The following is a 17,382-nucleotide window of genomic DNA, read 5'->3' as shown; positions in this document are numbered from 1 at the left end:
AACCAACAATTTATTTGCCTTTTAGGATAATGTGATTTCACTTTTATTTATTTTCTTTGTTTCCACATTTGTTTATATCTTCAATTTTGAATGGTCTCATTCTTGGTCTCGTATGCTTAGTCAAAGTAAATAAAAATAAATAGATTAATAAGCAAATAAATAAATTAGAAAAAAAAAGTTTTAGTAATGCTGGGAATAGACTATGCGTGTATTCGTGATTCGTGATTCGCGATTCGTAGCGATGCGCTACGTAGCTACGTAGTAGTCACGCGAATACACGCAAAAAGTGTTTGTATAATCGCGAATCACGAGTCACAAATCACGAATACGCGCATAATCTAGAGGTAGCATAAGAAAAATAGGCATAAAAAAGCGACAAGATTGTGGTGTCTTAAAATGCAATTATACCAGCTAAAATTTATACAAATGCGTATTTATTGATAAATAATATGAAATAGGTGCATATTAACATTATTATTACATATTGTTACTACTGTCGGCTATTTATCATCAAAAACGTACATGATTAAGTACAATTCTTTTTCCAGCTTTTTTCTCTCGATGACGGTTCAGACTTTAGCATAATAAATGACGGCTTGAACCTATATATAACAAGACGTTTGCTCAACAGCATCGCATTCGATATTTCTCCGTTCACGGTCAATAAGTTGTGTTTCAGAAGAAGCGAAATAATGGTTCGGCTAAGCTGCGTCGTTGCAGTCATCTGTATTGCACTATCGTGCGTCTTCGCAGAAGAAGAAGTATATTCCACTCGGTACGACGACATTGATATTCACGGTATTCTGGACAATTCTAAACTGCGAGATCAGTATTACAAGTGTTTTATGGATTTCGCGCCATGCAAAACAGCAGACGCAAAGTTCTTTAAAGGTACGTACAATAGTTATTTACTTTTTTTTACAATAAATTTTATATTTAATACAATTAGAGATAGTTTTTATTTGAATGGATGGTTAGGAAAAAAAAAAGTTTTTGAGTAAAAATATAACAAAATTATGTAAAATTATATAAAATTTTTTCTGAGAAATTATATAAGGAACACAAAAGAAAATAATTAAAATACTTTTTCAGATTAAAAGCAACTACATTGCTATAGAAATTTTTATTTTATTTTGTATTTTGTTTGTGATGTAACATATTTTTTTTTAGGTTTTAATGTCTAAATACAATTTGTATCTTTTTTGCAACAGAATGTTAGACGTTAATTTAAAAATTCAGGTTTAAAAATATTATAATCAAAAATATATGAGATTAAAACACTGTGTGAATTGAAATCAATAAGAATGTTACGAATTTATTTGATTCTTTCAGAGATTGTAGGTGAAGCTTTGCAAACTGAGTGCAAAAAATGTTCCGAAAGACAAAAACTGCTTCTGGAAATCATGATTGATTGGTATACAAAGAATGAACCTGATAAGTGGCAAGCTTTTGTGGCAAAAACTATTGAAGATTTGCGAAAGAAAAATAATAAACTGAAAGAAAAATAAATAACTGATGAGTGCTGATATCTACTAAAAACAAGGAAAATATTTACGTACCAAAAAGAAATAATGCCTATATATATATATTTACATGTAATCAGTATATTATATTTGTTATATCTTTGTATGTGCGTGGAAACTCTTGTGATAATCATTTATTCAAACAATCTCTGTAGAAAGAGAATAAAAATTTAATACTTGTCTGCTGTATTTTATGGAACACTATGTTTAAAACCTGATGACTTATAGACGTATCCGATCGATCGATCAAAAGAGCAAGACTCGATCGCGATCGTAAATAGCGATCGGCTCGAGACTATTCTGCATGTCGGTAGTATGTACCCAGCAAACAAAATGGTGGCAACGTGCCGGCATTACGCAAGCATGCTTTCATGGCGTGATGTCTCTGGCTTATTGTTTACACCGATCGCTTAACACGCGTATTAAGTACTATATTCGTATTAAATCGGCTTAGTCTCAATAATGTAAACAATGTCATATTAAGCTGGTACGATAATGCCTTCTTCACGCGTATCGTATCAAAATGATACGCGTATCAAGCACATTTATAAATGATGTAAGCGCCAAAATTATACATTGACAAACAAATTTTATTTGATTCGCGTACATCAAAAAGATGTACGGTGTAAACTAGGCCTCTGTGACTGTCAGATGCAAATTCATTTGGCACTTATCTAAGCTGGCAAGCATCGCGATGACACGTTACGCTCAACACTCTATCCGAGCTTTGGGCTGTGTGTCCAGTTAAGCAAGAGGGAACGAACAAACGCAAGAAATACAGGAATTGAAATGCAGGAATAGCAGAAATTGAAAGAAGTTGAGAAAGTGCAAGACAACCGTCTGCTACTGCGCATGCTCCGCAACAGATCGGAGAGCCTTCTCATCAGAGTTGCAAGATCGAGGAGAGAGCAACGAGAGATCGAAGCAATGTAGATACGTACACAAGCGAAAACCGCCCTCCGTGTGCGCACACGGAGGGCGGTTTTCGCTTGTGTGCGTACCCCCACCGCTTCGATCTCTCGTTGCTCTCTGCTCGATCTTGCAACTCTGCAGTTCTCATTTCTTCTTTCGCACTTTATCGACTTCTTTCAATTCCTGCTATTCTTGCATTTCAATTGAAAAGTAGCGATCTCTGTCGTTATTTATGCTCATCATCTTCAGCATGCCATGATATCAGTTTGCTAGCACACCAACCCGTGGCGTCACTGAACAGCACTGTACCAACATATTGTTCACATGGCATGATTTCACGGCGTGCTGACACGTTGATGTTTGCTGGGTATGTAACATACTCACCGACAAGCTGCTCGTGGACATGGCTACGTAGTTGCCAACGCGCACCACTTTGTAATTATAGCGCTGGCGAACAGGGTGAAAAAGCGATAACAGTTAAACCGGGACCGTGGCCGCTCTCGGTCTTCTCTTTAATTTTAGCGTACCGAACCGTAACATGTAAACCTGTCATATCAGATCGTCGATTCAGCATGAAGATAGATATTCACCCATTAACAGCGAATCCCACGGCAGCTTGGCGCGAGTTATCGCAGCATCAGAAAGTTGTTAAGATAACCGCTAAATTACCAACAACTGAAGCACCGACCAATAAAGTACGTTTAAGCGTTTGCATCGTTTTAACTTCTTTTTATAAAGAAAGACGTGTTTGTGGTAACCCTCTATGCACTCGCTCCTTAATTTTCTGTAGTTATTAATTGTTAATTATAATTATACAGAGTTAAACATTTTTTGGTTTTACAATGTAAACTGTATCACTTCATCCAAACGACGCATATAAATTTATAAAATAAAATCTACTTTTCAGTTACGCGTAGTATGTATGAGTGATACACACTCACTCACACCTTTTATCAAGTTTGATATACCTGAAGGAGATGTCTTTATTCATGCCGGGGATTTTACAAAATGTGGTAGTTTACAAGAAGTTATAGAATTTAATAATTGGATAGGTAAACATTTATAAACATATATATATATATATATAAATTTCATCTTTTGTTGAGATATTAAAGATGTTAAGTAATGTATATTGTGTATTTATAGGTAATTTACCACATAAACACAAAATAGTTATAGCTGGAAATCATGAACTTAGCTTTGATCCAACATTTACACATCCCTTTTCCGTACATACTAGTGGAGATCATCAGAAGCATACAGGGACTAGTATACTTGATGATATACCCACTTTGGGCATGTCAAAAGATACTCTTGCTGAAGCTATCAAAACTGCTAATGTTAAAGATTATTTGACAAATTGTACATACTTGGAAGATTCTGAAGTTTTAGTACATGGAATCAAAATATATGGCACTCCATGGTAAATATTGCATTTCCTATTAGCTTTATTAATAATAAATAACTTAGCAATGAATAAACAAAATTATCAATCAATTTATATTTATATTAAACAAGTGTTGTAAATTAGAAAGCTAAGAAATAGAAATTGAATTTATAAGAGAGAATTCTCTTGTATTACTTGTCAATTGTAAAGATCTCTCAAAATTTAAATATTTTAGAAATTTATTGATGGATTGAATTAGAAGCAAACCAAACATGTGTGAGAGCCATACTATGAAAAATATTTGTAGACAACAATTTCAGATATAGGAGATTCTTATTTCTGAGGGACATTTCGTTGAAACTTTAGGCAACCAGAGTTTTGTAAGTGGGCATTTAACGTGCCGCGCGGAGAAGCATGTCTTTCCAAATGGGAAATGATTCCATCAGACACAGATATCCTCGTAACGCACACTCCTCCTGTAGGTCATGGAGATCTATGCTGTAGTGGAGTACGTGCTGGATGCGTCGAATTGTTGTCAACCGTGCAGAATCGTGTAAAACCTAAATATCACGTATTTGGTCACATACATGAAGGTACAGCAAATTTCCAAAATATATTCTTGAGTTTGAATGGAAAAATATTCGATTCATTCTGTCTGTATGTATAATTTTGTTTCTTACAGGATATGGAATATCTTCAGATGGCAAAATAATATATATTAATGCGTCGACATGCGATCTAAATTATCTACCAAGTAATCCTCCAATAGTATTTGATATAACATTACCTCCTGGCGTTGAAAAATCATAAATCCTCAAATGAAACAAACATCCTTTCATACTTAATTACTATATCTCTCACGAGCTTGAGAAAAAAAAACTACATGATTGATTTACAATTATGTAGAGTTTCTTGCCTTAATTTAAATCGTGATGTATGTATAAAATGTATAGAATAAGTACTAATTTATCTTTTTTTACACAATTTGTAATATCTTAACATTAGATGAGATGTAATTAAATATGTGATCTTTTTTTTGAGTAAACATCTCGCTAACACATTCTACTACCCAGAAAATGAAATAAAAATAATAACAATAAATAACAAATAGAAACGAACGTTTCGAAAAATTAATATTATACATTTTTTGGAATATATAATCTCAACTTATTATATCACTAATAAAACACCATTTTCACTTTTTTTTAAATACATTTATTGCAATATCCAATCACATAACAAGTAAAAAATTTGCATTTGTCGTAATCATTGTAGTCAGGCTAAATCTTGATATTTGGTCCGAGATTATTTCGAATAAAAATGAACTGGCATTGACGGCTGTCAACCGATTCTTGTTTTTTTTTTCACGTTATCGGTGTCATAAATCATCGCGTTAAAAACACGATCAGATTTCCTTATTACGTACAAATGCGCATAACAAATTTTATCGCGATAAACTTAGTTTAGTTTTGCATATAATTTATGAAAATTATCAAATTTTAATTAGAAAATCTTTTTATACAGATATTGCAGATCTAAAATTTGTCTAAACACGGGATGTCCGTGGTAGCAAATTACACAGTAAGCGAATATTATGTGCATTTATGATACTTATAGTTTACAAATATTTCGATTTCTAAAGTTCAATACAGATCGATTCTTCTCTTATATTTTTGTTAAACGATGCTACTTGTTGTAAATTACAACACTGCACTAAGATTTTAATAAAGTTCGAAATTTCAATCACACAAAAGCATTATGCATTCTTACTATTGTTTGTAAAAATTGAGAATATCTTTAGACTATTAAGTTTCAAAGGAAAAACCGCCTTATATGTACATATTATATCTAAATTTTCTAAAAATGTATTGTAGTTTCATATATCGATACTGTCATCATACTCATAAAGTTCATGAAAAAATAGATAACAATCTCAATTTAGAATTAGGATACAGAAATGTGTGTACCAGCCTTCTTATTCTGTAACTTATAGCGATAATTTCATTATCGTTAACGTATCGTTGCGCTACTTTTTGCACCAAAAATTCATAACGTATACGTTAAAAGTTCTAGAATAAGCCCGCTGGCTAGCAGATAAATGAAACTATTCTTATATGACTAACAATAAACAAATGTAAAAAGAGTATACATTCTTCTTACACAGATTTTCCAATATACGGAAAATTTTTGTCTAATACGGTACGTTAGAAAACAGGTACGATACTGATTCACCGTTGTGAGTCCGCCTCACGGCTTCAGCAAACATCATCGAGACATCAATGCACTGAAAGAAAATTTATTTAGTGTCACGTTAAAATTCACTTACTCTTTCTCTCTTTCTTTCTTCCGTCTCTATATAAATTATCGCAATAAAAGAATTTCTATACTGCAAGAAAAACACTTACCTGGATTCTTGGACAATCTTTCATGTGACCATCTTGAGGAATAGTATTAGTCACTACTACAGCTTCAAAACAAGCATTGTTAATCCTGCTAATTGCGGGACCGCTGAATATTCCATGTGTTAGTATAGCGTAAACTTTCGTGGCTCCAGCTTCCAACAGCTTTTCTGCTGCATGACAAATAGTACCGCAGGTATCAGCCATATCGTCCACCAGAATCGCGACTCTGTCTTTGACGTCTCCAACCAATACCATGCTGGCAACTTCATTCGCTTTTTTCCTTTCTTTGTGTATAAGCGCGAACTCGACGTTTAATCGATCAGCAATAGACGTGACTCTGCAAAATACAAGAGTTACGATCAACATATCGCGTCAATAAAATTCTCTTTTTTCTCTTTTTAAGAAATTATCTCGCTTACCTCTTAGCGCCACCTGCGTCCGGAGAAACAATGATGCTGTTTCGCCATTCATAAATATTTTCTTTGATCCATTTGAGAACGGCTGGTTCGGCAAACAAATTGTCTACTGGGATGTCAAAAAATCCTTGTATTTGACTAGCATGCAAGTCCATGGTAATGATATGATCTGCGCCCGCTACCGAAAGCATATTTGCCACTAGTTTTGCCGAAATCGGAGCGCGACTCTGCAAAACACATTTCAATAAGATAAGTTTCAAGAATTTAGACGAGTCCCTCAAGTCCATTTGCAACTGGAAATATCCTGCAATTTAAAAAAATTAAAATTCTTTATGAGCAATATCAAACTTATATCACAAGAAAAAAAATTCACGAATCTAGATTTTATTACATTCAAAACTAAAAAAAAAACAAAAAAATCTTTTTGAACGATACTCTGTTTCAACTATGTCTTTTTAGAAAGAAATATACACGATGATTTATACTAAACATTGGAAAATGTAATAATTACCAAAACAGATTATCTGTTTTTGGAGGGGACAAAATATAAATACAATGGCCATGTACTAAAAACTATTCTTTTTAAAAAGAAATGTGTATTCATAAAATATAATTTTACAGGAAAACAACTAACTTGTTGCAAATGCACCCCAGTTAGACTCTTAACAACAGAAAGTAAAGCAAATTATCTAAAAATTACGAACGCAAAACAAAACACAATGCATCTCGGTCCTTTGCCCTCGTGTAGCAAAGGATGGCGGGAGATGAACAAGAGGGCAAACATTGGTAACATAGACGTAAAAATGCACATCAATAAAGATAAAAATAAATTTTTGTTTAAACAAACGACTATGTCAATATTGCGAGTGCATCTTTAATATTGTGTATATATTTATGCAACATTTATAGATAGGAAGATAATTCACAGTTGCAAATTATGTTCGTATTAGTATATTGTTTTTTTTTTAAATCGAGAAATGCATTGTGCGCAAATAATGGAACAGTTTTAGTAAACTAGTACTGAAGTAAAAAATATAACTATGTTATATATTAATAAGCTATTAATAATTGTTTTATAATTTTCCCATGATTATTGACAACACAAGTTATTATCAAAGTAACTCATTGACATTCCTATACTATCACATATGTATAAGCGTTAATGAGATAAGGCTTGATTAGTGCATTCGGACGATAACATCGACATCGATATAAATTAGTACCCAATGAAACATGTGCGTACCCCACTGTAATAATAATTGCCAACAATGTACTGCTATTATATTAATATTTTGCCCTCTCATTCGGATATCAATATGCTTTGTGACCAAATGTTTCATTCATTCATTCAATCATGGGGATACCACTGTGTTGTATAGCAACGATATTATAAGTTTGGTTAGTCCTACAAAGAAAATTCTTGTTTGAATTCAAAAAGTACAAATCGAATTACAAATCGAATGGTTCATCGAATTATTGCAAACGCTGCACTCGACAATCTCTCGTTGCTATTATACTCACTGTAGACAGATCGGGCAGAATATCCTGAAAACACGCAACTATTCAGAAAAATAAAACAAAACACAGTGTGTGGAAATTTTGATTTTTACTATGTTATAAACATAAATAATTAACAATATTAAGAATATCTTTTGTTTTGTAATATTTTGAAACATAAGGCGCTGCTTATATTTCAAATGGCGGCTTTCTATTTGATGCAGAGTTGTGTTGGAGCACCACGCTCGAATGCTGGGAGATCATGAGACGACTCGCACATTCTTGAAATACAAATACGTCAAACTTCAAATTTTCTCTCAAAGTTTTTAGGCCACAAAGAAAACAGAAAAGTAATGAAGAGAATAAAAAAAAAACTCAAGATGTTTCCAAAAGTGACCATTTGTGATTCAACAATATCCAAACATAGACTCTAAATGTCTCACTTTTATCTCCAAGCATAAATCTCATACGTCTTTTATCTCCACATCCATCATGATCTATCATGCAACATATTTTTCATCTTTTTTTTTACCATCAGTGCTTACTTGATAAAAACACAGAAAAGTAAACAATTGAATGACAATAGGAAAATTCCATATTATCATATTAGTTTACCCAGACCAGACATTCATGGATATTTTGTTACATACTGATAGCTCTCTTGAAGAAATTTATTCAGTCAATCTAAAATACCACACGAATTACATCAAATTTGGATTTTTGTTTCTTTTAATGTCATATGTTTGCAGTTAAAATTATATGTCATTTCTTTGTATATCATTTTTGAGATATCAAAACTCCAACTTTTATACGAGTGTTCTTGTAAGTATAAAGCAATACACACGATTATTACATTGTATATAATATTTTGAATAATGTTACCATCTGAATGTGAGAAACTTTACCGTTTGTGAACTTTATATACCGAGAATGTATAGAAGTAAAATATCTTTCTTTTGTACACGTGCGTATATAAATAAAAAACTAAATAATCGGGGGAAGAAATAAGTGAGTCCGTAAGAAATAAACTGAATGCGTAAATGTTATTATCTTGACAGCAAAATAACACAGAAGACCCCCCTGAAAGAAATCTAGCACGAGTTTTGCAACGTTCAGTTAGTCATCCAGTTGATAACCTTATGTCATCATCGAACATGTTTCAAATACTTGTGCATTTGCATTGCTGGAGATAACTAGAATATTTACTATGTAGTTCATTACAAACATCTCGTGTGATTGCGTTAGTAATTGGAAATAGATGAAAATTATAATTCTGTGTAATATATTACACATATGTTTATATATACTATTTTTCTTTTACACTTCGAGAAACCAATGATACGTATATCTATATACATATACGTATTGATACTAAAAAAGCATCGAATGTGATTCAAAATACAAACTTTGATATATGACATTAATCTGAATTATTACTGCTCGCATAAACTGAACTCATGCTTCATATATACGAGATGAATTACATATAAATGATTTAGTTTATGTATAATTGTTTTGAAATTTACAATATATGAAATGTTGCAACCTTTACTTATTCTTCATGCATTTTTGCTTGCAAATTATCTAATATTTTTCCCTCTTTCTGTAGTGTGTGTGTATATATATATATCTTTTTATGCACATTCTTATACTTTTGGTTCCACTTTTGATTCGTGTTTTATTTGTTCTACAAAAGTGAAAAAGATACATACATACAAACACACACATATATATTATTGAAGAATCCTATAAAATATAAGATCAATAATCAGCGAATAGTGAAATTTTTGTAACATAAATTATACTATCTGGTGCCCAATGACAAAGCCTGCAGAGTACAAGCGGATTTTATATGGTGATGAAAATCGAGTTTTTTGCGTTTGGTATAAATGATATTATCCCACCGGTCGGTTGCAAAGCTATATAAAAAAATATAAAAATGTAGAACAAATAAAAAAGAACCACCGCAAGTTACCCTGAATTTCCAGTCGTTTGACTTCAGCACAATTTTTTTTGAGTCTTCCCCATCACCGCCCTGTGAAGATAATACATAAAAGAAATTCTCCATTGTGTTTCCTCTTCCTTTCCTCGCGCATTTGTTATATTTACTTCTCAAAAGAAAACTTAAACGAGAAAACATTAAACAGAAAGTGAACTTGAAAAAATTTGTTTTCCAAACAAACACATTTTTCTATTTGAACTAATAGCACGTAATTCATAGAGTAATATGAATACTGAACTTTATATATACATAGCACATATTTACTTATTATTTAATATAATAAAAAGGCTTATCTCTTTACAAACATTTTCTCTAAAAGCTCCTTATAAATTACTACTATTTTTTTCATTATTACTAAAACCTCTTTCTCTTTCGTTTTATCTATTCATGATATAATGCACTACTTGCATAACTGTGAGACACACCTAAGTACTGTTGAAAAATGTATATGTTCACATATTGTGTGTAGTTTTGAAAATCATATCATTAGTCTTAAGTCATTAAATAAAGTTCAAAAAAACATTAAATAAATGATCAAAAAAACGCATTAATATTCATGTATTCGTATGTATGTAGGCTATCATTATGTTAAATATTGAATTGATCAAAGGTTATATTAGTAATAACTGGTGTTAAAAGAATCATTTTGCAGCAAATATGTATCTATGTACAGTCATACAGGTACACAGCTACAATATGATGCAATGATTATGTAAGTGTTGTACAGTGTATGTACATACATTTATTTTTAATTGCTAGAACGTTATGTATTTTGTGTGCATATGGATAGAAATGTTATAAAACAGTAATAACTTATTCAAATTAACAATAATTCAATATTGTGTGTGGTGCTTATATACTATAAAAATAATTTTATTTTATATTAAAAACTAAAACTAAAATTACATATAGCGTATAAATATAGCGTTGTCATCAAATAAATATTATTTACAAGTGTTTTTGTTTTATTAAAAATATTACGCTTGTTATTTCAACTACTTAGACCGCAAATATTTTTTTTATTTAAACAATCGTTATTTTTTTCTCTCTTACCTTGTCTTTCTTATCTTGTCTTGCATATGGAAAGCAAGGAATAACTGCTGTCACTCGAGATGCCGAGGCAATTTTGCAAGCATTGATCATGATGAGAAGCTCCATTAGATTGTCGTTCACTTCGCCGCTTCCACTTTGGACAATGTACACATCTTCGCCACGAACTGATTCCCCTATCTCCACGCTAAATATTATTAATTGCATTATTACTTTCGGCAACTTTATAAAAATCAAAATCGAAAAAAGAATATAAAAATAAGAACTTCCAACATATCGATGCCAAACTCGATTAAAGATCGCGTTTTTAATTTTCTTTATATAGAGAACGAATCGTTATTATCGTAGTTACTGACTTACAAAAATATCGAGCTAAAATACATTTTACCGTCTATAAATATGAAAAATTCAGAGTACTAACTCCGCACTGATAGATACATTACTCCGGTGCTAAAAATGATGATGAGGATCTTCTCAGTTATAATCAACAATCCGCAACGTTCGCATATTTCGGTTCGTGTCGCGTATGCGAAGCACGGGAACAAAGTAATTTGCAACTAGTGTACGTTCGCATGTTCCAAAAATCTTAATATCGCGAATACACGCGTGCCGCATATTGTGTTAAAAACAAATCGGCGAACGCGACTATCGAGTGTTGTAAAACCACTACAATTTGATTTTTTTTCTTTGTGGCGGTTGCTCTTTGTAACGGGGTTGTTCGGAGCGTCGACTCGACAAAAGGAATGCTATAAATACGCTATAAAATTTATGAATGCGCAGAATGAAAAGACGGCGAAACAACACCATGGTTTGCTGATAGCGATCAGAATCACCGGAGCGGAAAGAATGTGATCGGCGCGTGCGATGACACGTGGTCGCGAGCTTACGGCTTCAGCGCGATTGACAAATATAACGTGGTTAACAAATCGGAATCTGTAACGACCATTACCATGTCTCGAGGTTGCTGAATTTTTTGGTGACAACCTTGCCGATGTCGATGCCAAGCCGGTCCACAATCCGCTGAGCCAGATCCGGATGCGAAGTCCCGCTGAAGATCTTGATATTCGGCATCCTGCTTTGCAAGATTCTCACGCGAGAATTTTCCAAGTTTGCGCGTAACAAACTCTTGGCTCGTACTGGCTGCGATACAGGCATCACTACAACAGAAACCACCGTAACGTCTGGCCAATCGGCGATCGCCCGACGAAGCGGACGTGACGTCACACCGAATTACGCTCCGCCTCTCTCGCGCGCAGGGTATTAACGCGTCAAAAACAAAGTCTTATCAAAGCCTCCGGGTTATATCATTTTACGGTTTGCTTACGGAGGAAAATAAATGATCTCAGATATGAGAGACGATCTTATATCGTTGCGTAAATCAACGGTTGCGACATTGGCCGCGTTGATCGGCCGCGCGGCGTCTCTCGGCGCGTCGCCGATAATCAATACAACACGACGACGCAATTCGGTTGCTCTGTCTCATTTTCGTCCTCGCCATCTCTCTCGGCTGCCCTTGTTTTAAATTTATTTTTATGCTCTCAACTCGAGTTCGCAACAATTACATGTCTCCTACTACTTTTGAGACAATCGCGTGCTTTCCGTCTCTCGCCGAACATGTGTTCCTTTCTCACAGTTTTTTCCGCGACAAACGATGATTGTAATCCAAAAACAAAATTTGAATCTCGATCGGAAATATCAGGACACATATGTCCGCCACAATCGGAGCTAAATTGCGTTACAGAAGCTTGCCGAAGGCAACGGACAGGAGTGAATTTAGATAAAATTCAAAAGGCGCGGGCGGGACACAGCGAGCGAGTTCACTTTTTGCGCCTGTTCCTTCGATTGTGGAACTTACGACGTTGCGCTCGACAAATTCGAATTTTTTAATCGAGATGTACCGCGCCCTCATCGACCAATTGAGCAACATGGGAACTAAACCTTAACGCAGATCTGCTCGCGGATTTTGTCGTCAGATAAAATATTGACTCGAACTGTTGATGGAACTGCGTATTAAGGGTTGCATTCCGATATTCTCCTCAATCCTACATAAAAAAAATCTTTTACCTCACTCGTTACATAGGACTATAGATTTCTAGCTTGATGCGGATTATTAACTACTACTTCTGTTTGCGGTCTCGTGAATTTGCTGCCAATCTGTCTGCGTATAATATGTTATCACACTTTATTTTTGCAGAATAATTTATTATATATTTTTTAAAAATTTTATATGTACGTAGAGAGATCGATTTTTCCCGATACAGATCGTTGAAAAAAAAAAATAGATAAATATCTCATCACATTCAGATGGACAAATTGATGCACATTCACCACCAAAAATATACAGCGATTATACGGTTTTTAACATTAACGCAACAGAATAATAGTTGGGTTTTATATGACAACACATAGAAATCTTACTCGATCTTATGTCCTTGTAGAATTATTGGGATTCACCGCGAGCCACAACCGCACCAAAACCCATAACTAAACCAAGTGGTCAGAGGCCCTTATGTATATACATATACATATATATATATATGTATACACATACGGGACGGATGGAGCGCCGGTGGCGCTGATCGAATATGTAACAAACGTGCGTGTGTATGTAACGACGGCGTGAGTTTCTGCCACACACCACGGGTTAGGTTCGACCGCGGGTGACGCGAAATTTTGGGTGACAGGCGAAATTTTGCGATATCGCGTGGAAAAATTTATAAACGAAATCTTTGAGGACAACGGGGCGAGCAACACGCCATACCCGGTTAACGGTTATTCACGTGACAATGATAACGTGCTAACCGTCCCCTACGATTCAGAAGCCATGGCAAACATCGCGGCACAGCGAATCAAACGGGAATTTAAAGAGGTTATAAAGAGCGAGGAGGTGAGTGAGCGAAAAAAAAATTCGTGGCCGAAGATGCGAATTCCGTTTCTGCTTTCTACGTATGTATATATATATATATATATATACATACGCACGTATATATACATGTATACACAATAAGTGCATATATATGTGTATGTATAACTTTCGCCAAGTACACAGCGAATGAAAAGCGGTTTACGCGCTTTTAAATTCCGAAATATTTCGCACGCGACTTGAGAAAAAGCGCCGATTTGTGTTATCGGCCGCTTGACAGATTTGTGCACAAGCTCGATTGCTTTTTACGTGTCGGTTTACCCAACTGTCATTTTACGTACACGGTCTTTTGTAATTTTCTTTCGAAAATATCACGCTCAATGCGAGAGAGCATTCAATTCGCGAATCATGCCTCCCTTGTCTTGTAAAACATGCGCGTTACTGAGATTTTAATTACTTAACAATTTTTAACAAATTTTTTGCGCATAACGATAAATAATTTTGTGTTCTTGTTTCATTGTTTTCCTTTGTGAGTAAATTATGTTTTTCTTTAGCGAACAACATATAGTGTCTGTATATTTACAGAGGATGACATGCATCAATGTACGATGCAATAATTAGCAAAAATGTCTCCGTTCGTCCATGTCAACAGTCTAATTAAATCGTATGAATACAGATATTAGATGTGTGTGTATACTCACCGCGATGTCTGGGATCTCGATTGCAGTGAGATCCTCGTGCGGCTTTACACTTTTTCAGATTGCTCATTTTCCGTACTCACATTGACATTTTCTGTGATAAAATGTTTCTTCCACATGCTTCTAAGGCGGTCGAATTAACGCGAGTAACATAACAGTTTCGAATTGTCACTAGCAATCGTGATAATTTTTTATTATCACGTTTAAATGTCACAGGTTATGTCGATTGCATGTTTATTTTGAACATTTATTGCCAATGACGTAGCGCACCGCAAGCAGACTGTGGTGGAAAAGTTTTAGCAATACACACATTTGTTTTTATCTAATTCTCGCAAATATGTCTATCCATGATTGCATAATCAATCTTTGCGAAAGAGTGATCAAGACAAACAAGTTGTGTGACGTACGTTAAAAAACGATTAGAAAACAATTTTAGTTTGTATATATGTGCGCTGTACACTGACTAGAAATAAATTTCATAACCCGATTCAATTGTTTGTTGTAAAAAAAAAACATTTATTTTTCTGAAATTCTATAAATAAAGCAATATTTTCTGTCTATGAAAATTTATACTACTTGTTTATGTATGTAAAAAATAAGTCTGTATATAAATGTAATTTATTTGACTAATGAATGATAATTGATAGTAATTTATTTAGTATATTAATACACGCACACGAAAATTGTCGTCTGACATATTCAAATTGCATATACTAAAACTAATACATAATTTGTAACAATTTTATAATTTTCTACTGCTCTACTTATTTGATATTTTTAATAGATAGCAAAATGTGCGATTAAAGTTGAATTAGTCAACGATAGTCTCACGGAATTAAAAGGTGAGATTGCTGGTCCACCAGACACACCATATGAAGGTGGTAATTTTGTGCTGGAAATTAAGGTTCCCGAAACATATCCTTTTAATCCCCCCAAAGTAAGTTGACTTTCTTAAGAAATACAGATATAAGATTGTAAAAAACAAAAAAAAAAAAAAAAAAAAACAATTTGTTTTCTTTATTTTCAATAATACCTATTAATTCTAATTGCAATATGCACAATTATAAGAGAAGAGATTATAATCTATCTGATTCCTTTAAAATTAACTGTAAAAATGGTTTTGGACAAAAAGATATTTTGTATATCGTATAACTAATATAAAAAACTTTTGTTTGATAGGTACGCTTTATAACAAAGATATGGCATCCTAATATATCTTCTGTTACTGGTGCCATCTGTTTGGATATTTTAAAAGATCAATGGTATGTGTTATTTAAATCACTCACACACACATATGTTGTATGTGTATAACATCTCAGAATCAAAGAGTATCTATATAACTTGTTGTAATTATAACATAATTAAAAAACTTTATTTTTGTATCTAAGGGCTGCTGCAATGACTTTACGTACAGTATTGCTGTCACTACAAGCATTATTATCTGCAGCGGAACCTGATGATCCTCAAGATGCTGTAGTAGCAAAACAGTATAAAGAACACCCCGAAATGTTTAGGCAAACTGCCACACATTGGACATTTGTATATGCAGGTGGTATGTATTATAATTACACGCATATTGGTGTTGAACAACCTTTTGATTTGTGTTGGCTTGTAGGTCCAGCAAAAATGCCTGATTTAGATGACAAAATAAGAAGATTAACAGATATGGGAATTGAGGAACATAATGCAAGAGTTGCTTTGTCTTCATATAATTGGGACTTGGAACGCGCCACCGAGCACTGCCTCTTCAGTTAGTGATAACTAACATGACATAGCTAATCTGTCACATTTATAAAAACATCATCCTGTCACTGAAAATTTCTTTGTAATAATATCATTTTCAAGTATCATCAGTGATGTTATTTCAAAAGAAATTGAATTTCGCACTTAAGACAATATCTGGACGCAAAAACATCATTTTGAAAAGCAATTTTTGCAAAACAATATCCACCAATTTATTTAAGTTTATAGACAGAAATTGAGAAAATAATAAAAATTACAGCATACGTTAGTTAAATTAGGAACATTTTGTAAACAATATGTTATGTAACACAAGTAAACTTTCATATTATTGATTTAAAAAACAAAAAGAAACAATAGTAAAATTTCTCTAATAACGTGATGTAAAAATTCAAAGTTAAGATAACGTTTAATTTTTACTTGTCCACTTTTCCATTCTATGTAATAGTTTAATGTGTTACTAATTTTAATTTTTAATTGTGTTTAAATTGAATCAAATTTATATGAATTAAATAAATTTTATACAAAAAACTGCATTTTTTTTGCTATATATGTATATGTACTTTGTATCTTTTCAAGAGTGTGTGGTTATATTAATATATTAATTTTGAGTGCAGTTTCTATATAAATTTTATATTATCTGTCAATAATATAAAAAAAAGTATCTGCATTTGTAATTTTGTGCTAACTGTTTCACAGGTATAATAAAAATAATATAATTGTTTTCTCGATTTTTATACATAGAATTAATCTCTCTTTAGTAAATATAATAAAAAAAAAGGACAAAACCGAAAATGTATACAAATAAGATTGTTTGAAATTACAAAATACAGCAAAAATATATTTTTCAATTTAGTTTTTCATGATATATATCAATCCATACTGTATAAAA

General features: G+C 33.1%; 4 protein-coding genes across 7 annotated transcripts; 3 read left to right on the top strand and 1 right to left on the bottom strand.

Annotated features, from left to right (window-relative positions):
• The first annotated feature begins 629 nt into the window (after nt 1-629).
• LOC109857460 (ejaculatory bulb-specific protein 3-like) lies at nt 630-1,712 on the top strand. Its single transcript, XM_020433768.1, has 2 exons — nt 630-891; nt 1,333-1,712. Exons 1-2 carry the CDS (start codon nt 693-695, stop codon nt 1,506-1,508), a joined length of 375 nt encoding a protein of 124 aa, XP_020289357.1. The 5' UTR covers nt 630-692; the 3' UTR covers nt 1,509-1,712.
• A 1,248-nt stretch (nt 1,713-2,960) lies between these two features.
• LOC109858002 (metallophosphoesterase domain-containing protein 1) lies at nt 2,961-5,264 on the top strand. Its single transcript, XM_020434857.1, has 5 exons — nt 2,961-3,130; nt 3,343-3,487; nt 3,582-3,858; nt 4,189-4,415; nt 4,505-5,264. Exons 1-5 carry the CDS (start codon nt 3,008-3,010, stop codon nt 4,630-4,632), a joined length of 900 nt encoding a protein of 299 aa, XP_020290446.1. The 5' UTR covers nt 2,961-3,007; the 3' UTR covers nt 4,633-5,264.
• Nucleotides 5,265-5,298: 34 nt separating this feature from the next.
• LOC109857988 (ribose-phosphate pyrophosphokinase 1) lies at nt 5,299-14,916 on the bottom strand. Of its 3 annotated transcripts, none has more exons than XM_020434824.1 (7): nt 14,754-14,916; nt 12,139-12,346; nt 11,193-11,376; nt 10,113-10,172; nt 6,644-6,867; nt 6,228-6,561; nt 5,299-6,106 (listed from the first exon to the last, which is right to left on the bottom strand). In XM_020434824.1, exons 1-7 carry the CDS (start codon nt 14,818-14,820, stop codon nt 6,014-6,016), a joined length of 1,170 nt encoding a protein of 389 aa, XP_020290413.1. In that variant the 5' UTR covers nt 14,821-14,916; the 3' UTR covers nt 5,299-6,013. The 3 variants fall into 3 exon arrangements, with proteins under 3 accessions (XP_020290413.1, XP_020290431.1, XP_020290422.1); XM_020434842.1 differs by lacking the exon at nt 14,754-14,916 and adding an exon at nt 13,608-13,693; XM_020434833.1 differs by lacking the exon at nt 10,113-10,172.
• On the top strand, nt 13,784-17,101 carry LOC109858007 (ubiquitin-conjugating enzyme E2-22 kDa). Of its 2 annotated transcripts, none has more exons than XM_020434879.1 (5): nt 13,784-14,076; nt 15,535-15,687; nt 15,930-16,012; nt 16,139-16,302; nt 16,366-17,098. In XM_020434879.1, exons 1-5 carry the CDS (start codon nt 14,014-14,016, stop codon nt 16,503-16,505), a joined length of 603 nt encoding a protein of 200 aa, XP_020290468.1. In that variant the 5' UTR covers nt 13,784-14,013; the 3' UTR covers nt 16,506-17,098. The 2 variants fall into 2 exon arrangements, with proteins under 2 accessions (XP_020290468.1, XP_020290458.1); XM_020434869.1 differs by lacking the exon at nt 13,784-14,076 and adding an exon at nt 15,072-15,153 and having other exon boundaries at nt 16,366-17,101.
• The last annotated feature ends 281 nt before the right edge of the window (nt 17,102-17,382 follow it).

The sequence above is a fragment of the Pseudomyrmex gracilis genome, unplaced genomic scaffold (genome assembly GCF_002006095.1).
Source record: "Pseudomyrmex gracilis isolate BER0280 unplaced genomic scaffold, ASM200609v1 scaffold_5, whole genome shotgun sequence".
Lineage (NCBI taxonomy): Eukaryota > Metazoa > Arthropoda > Insecta > Hymenoptera > Formicidae > Pseudomyrmex > Pseudomyrmex gracilis.
This window is presented reverse-complemented; position numbering and strand designations above follow the sequence as displayed.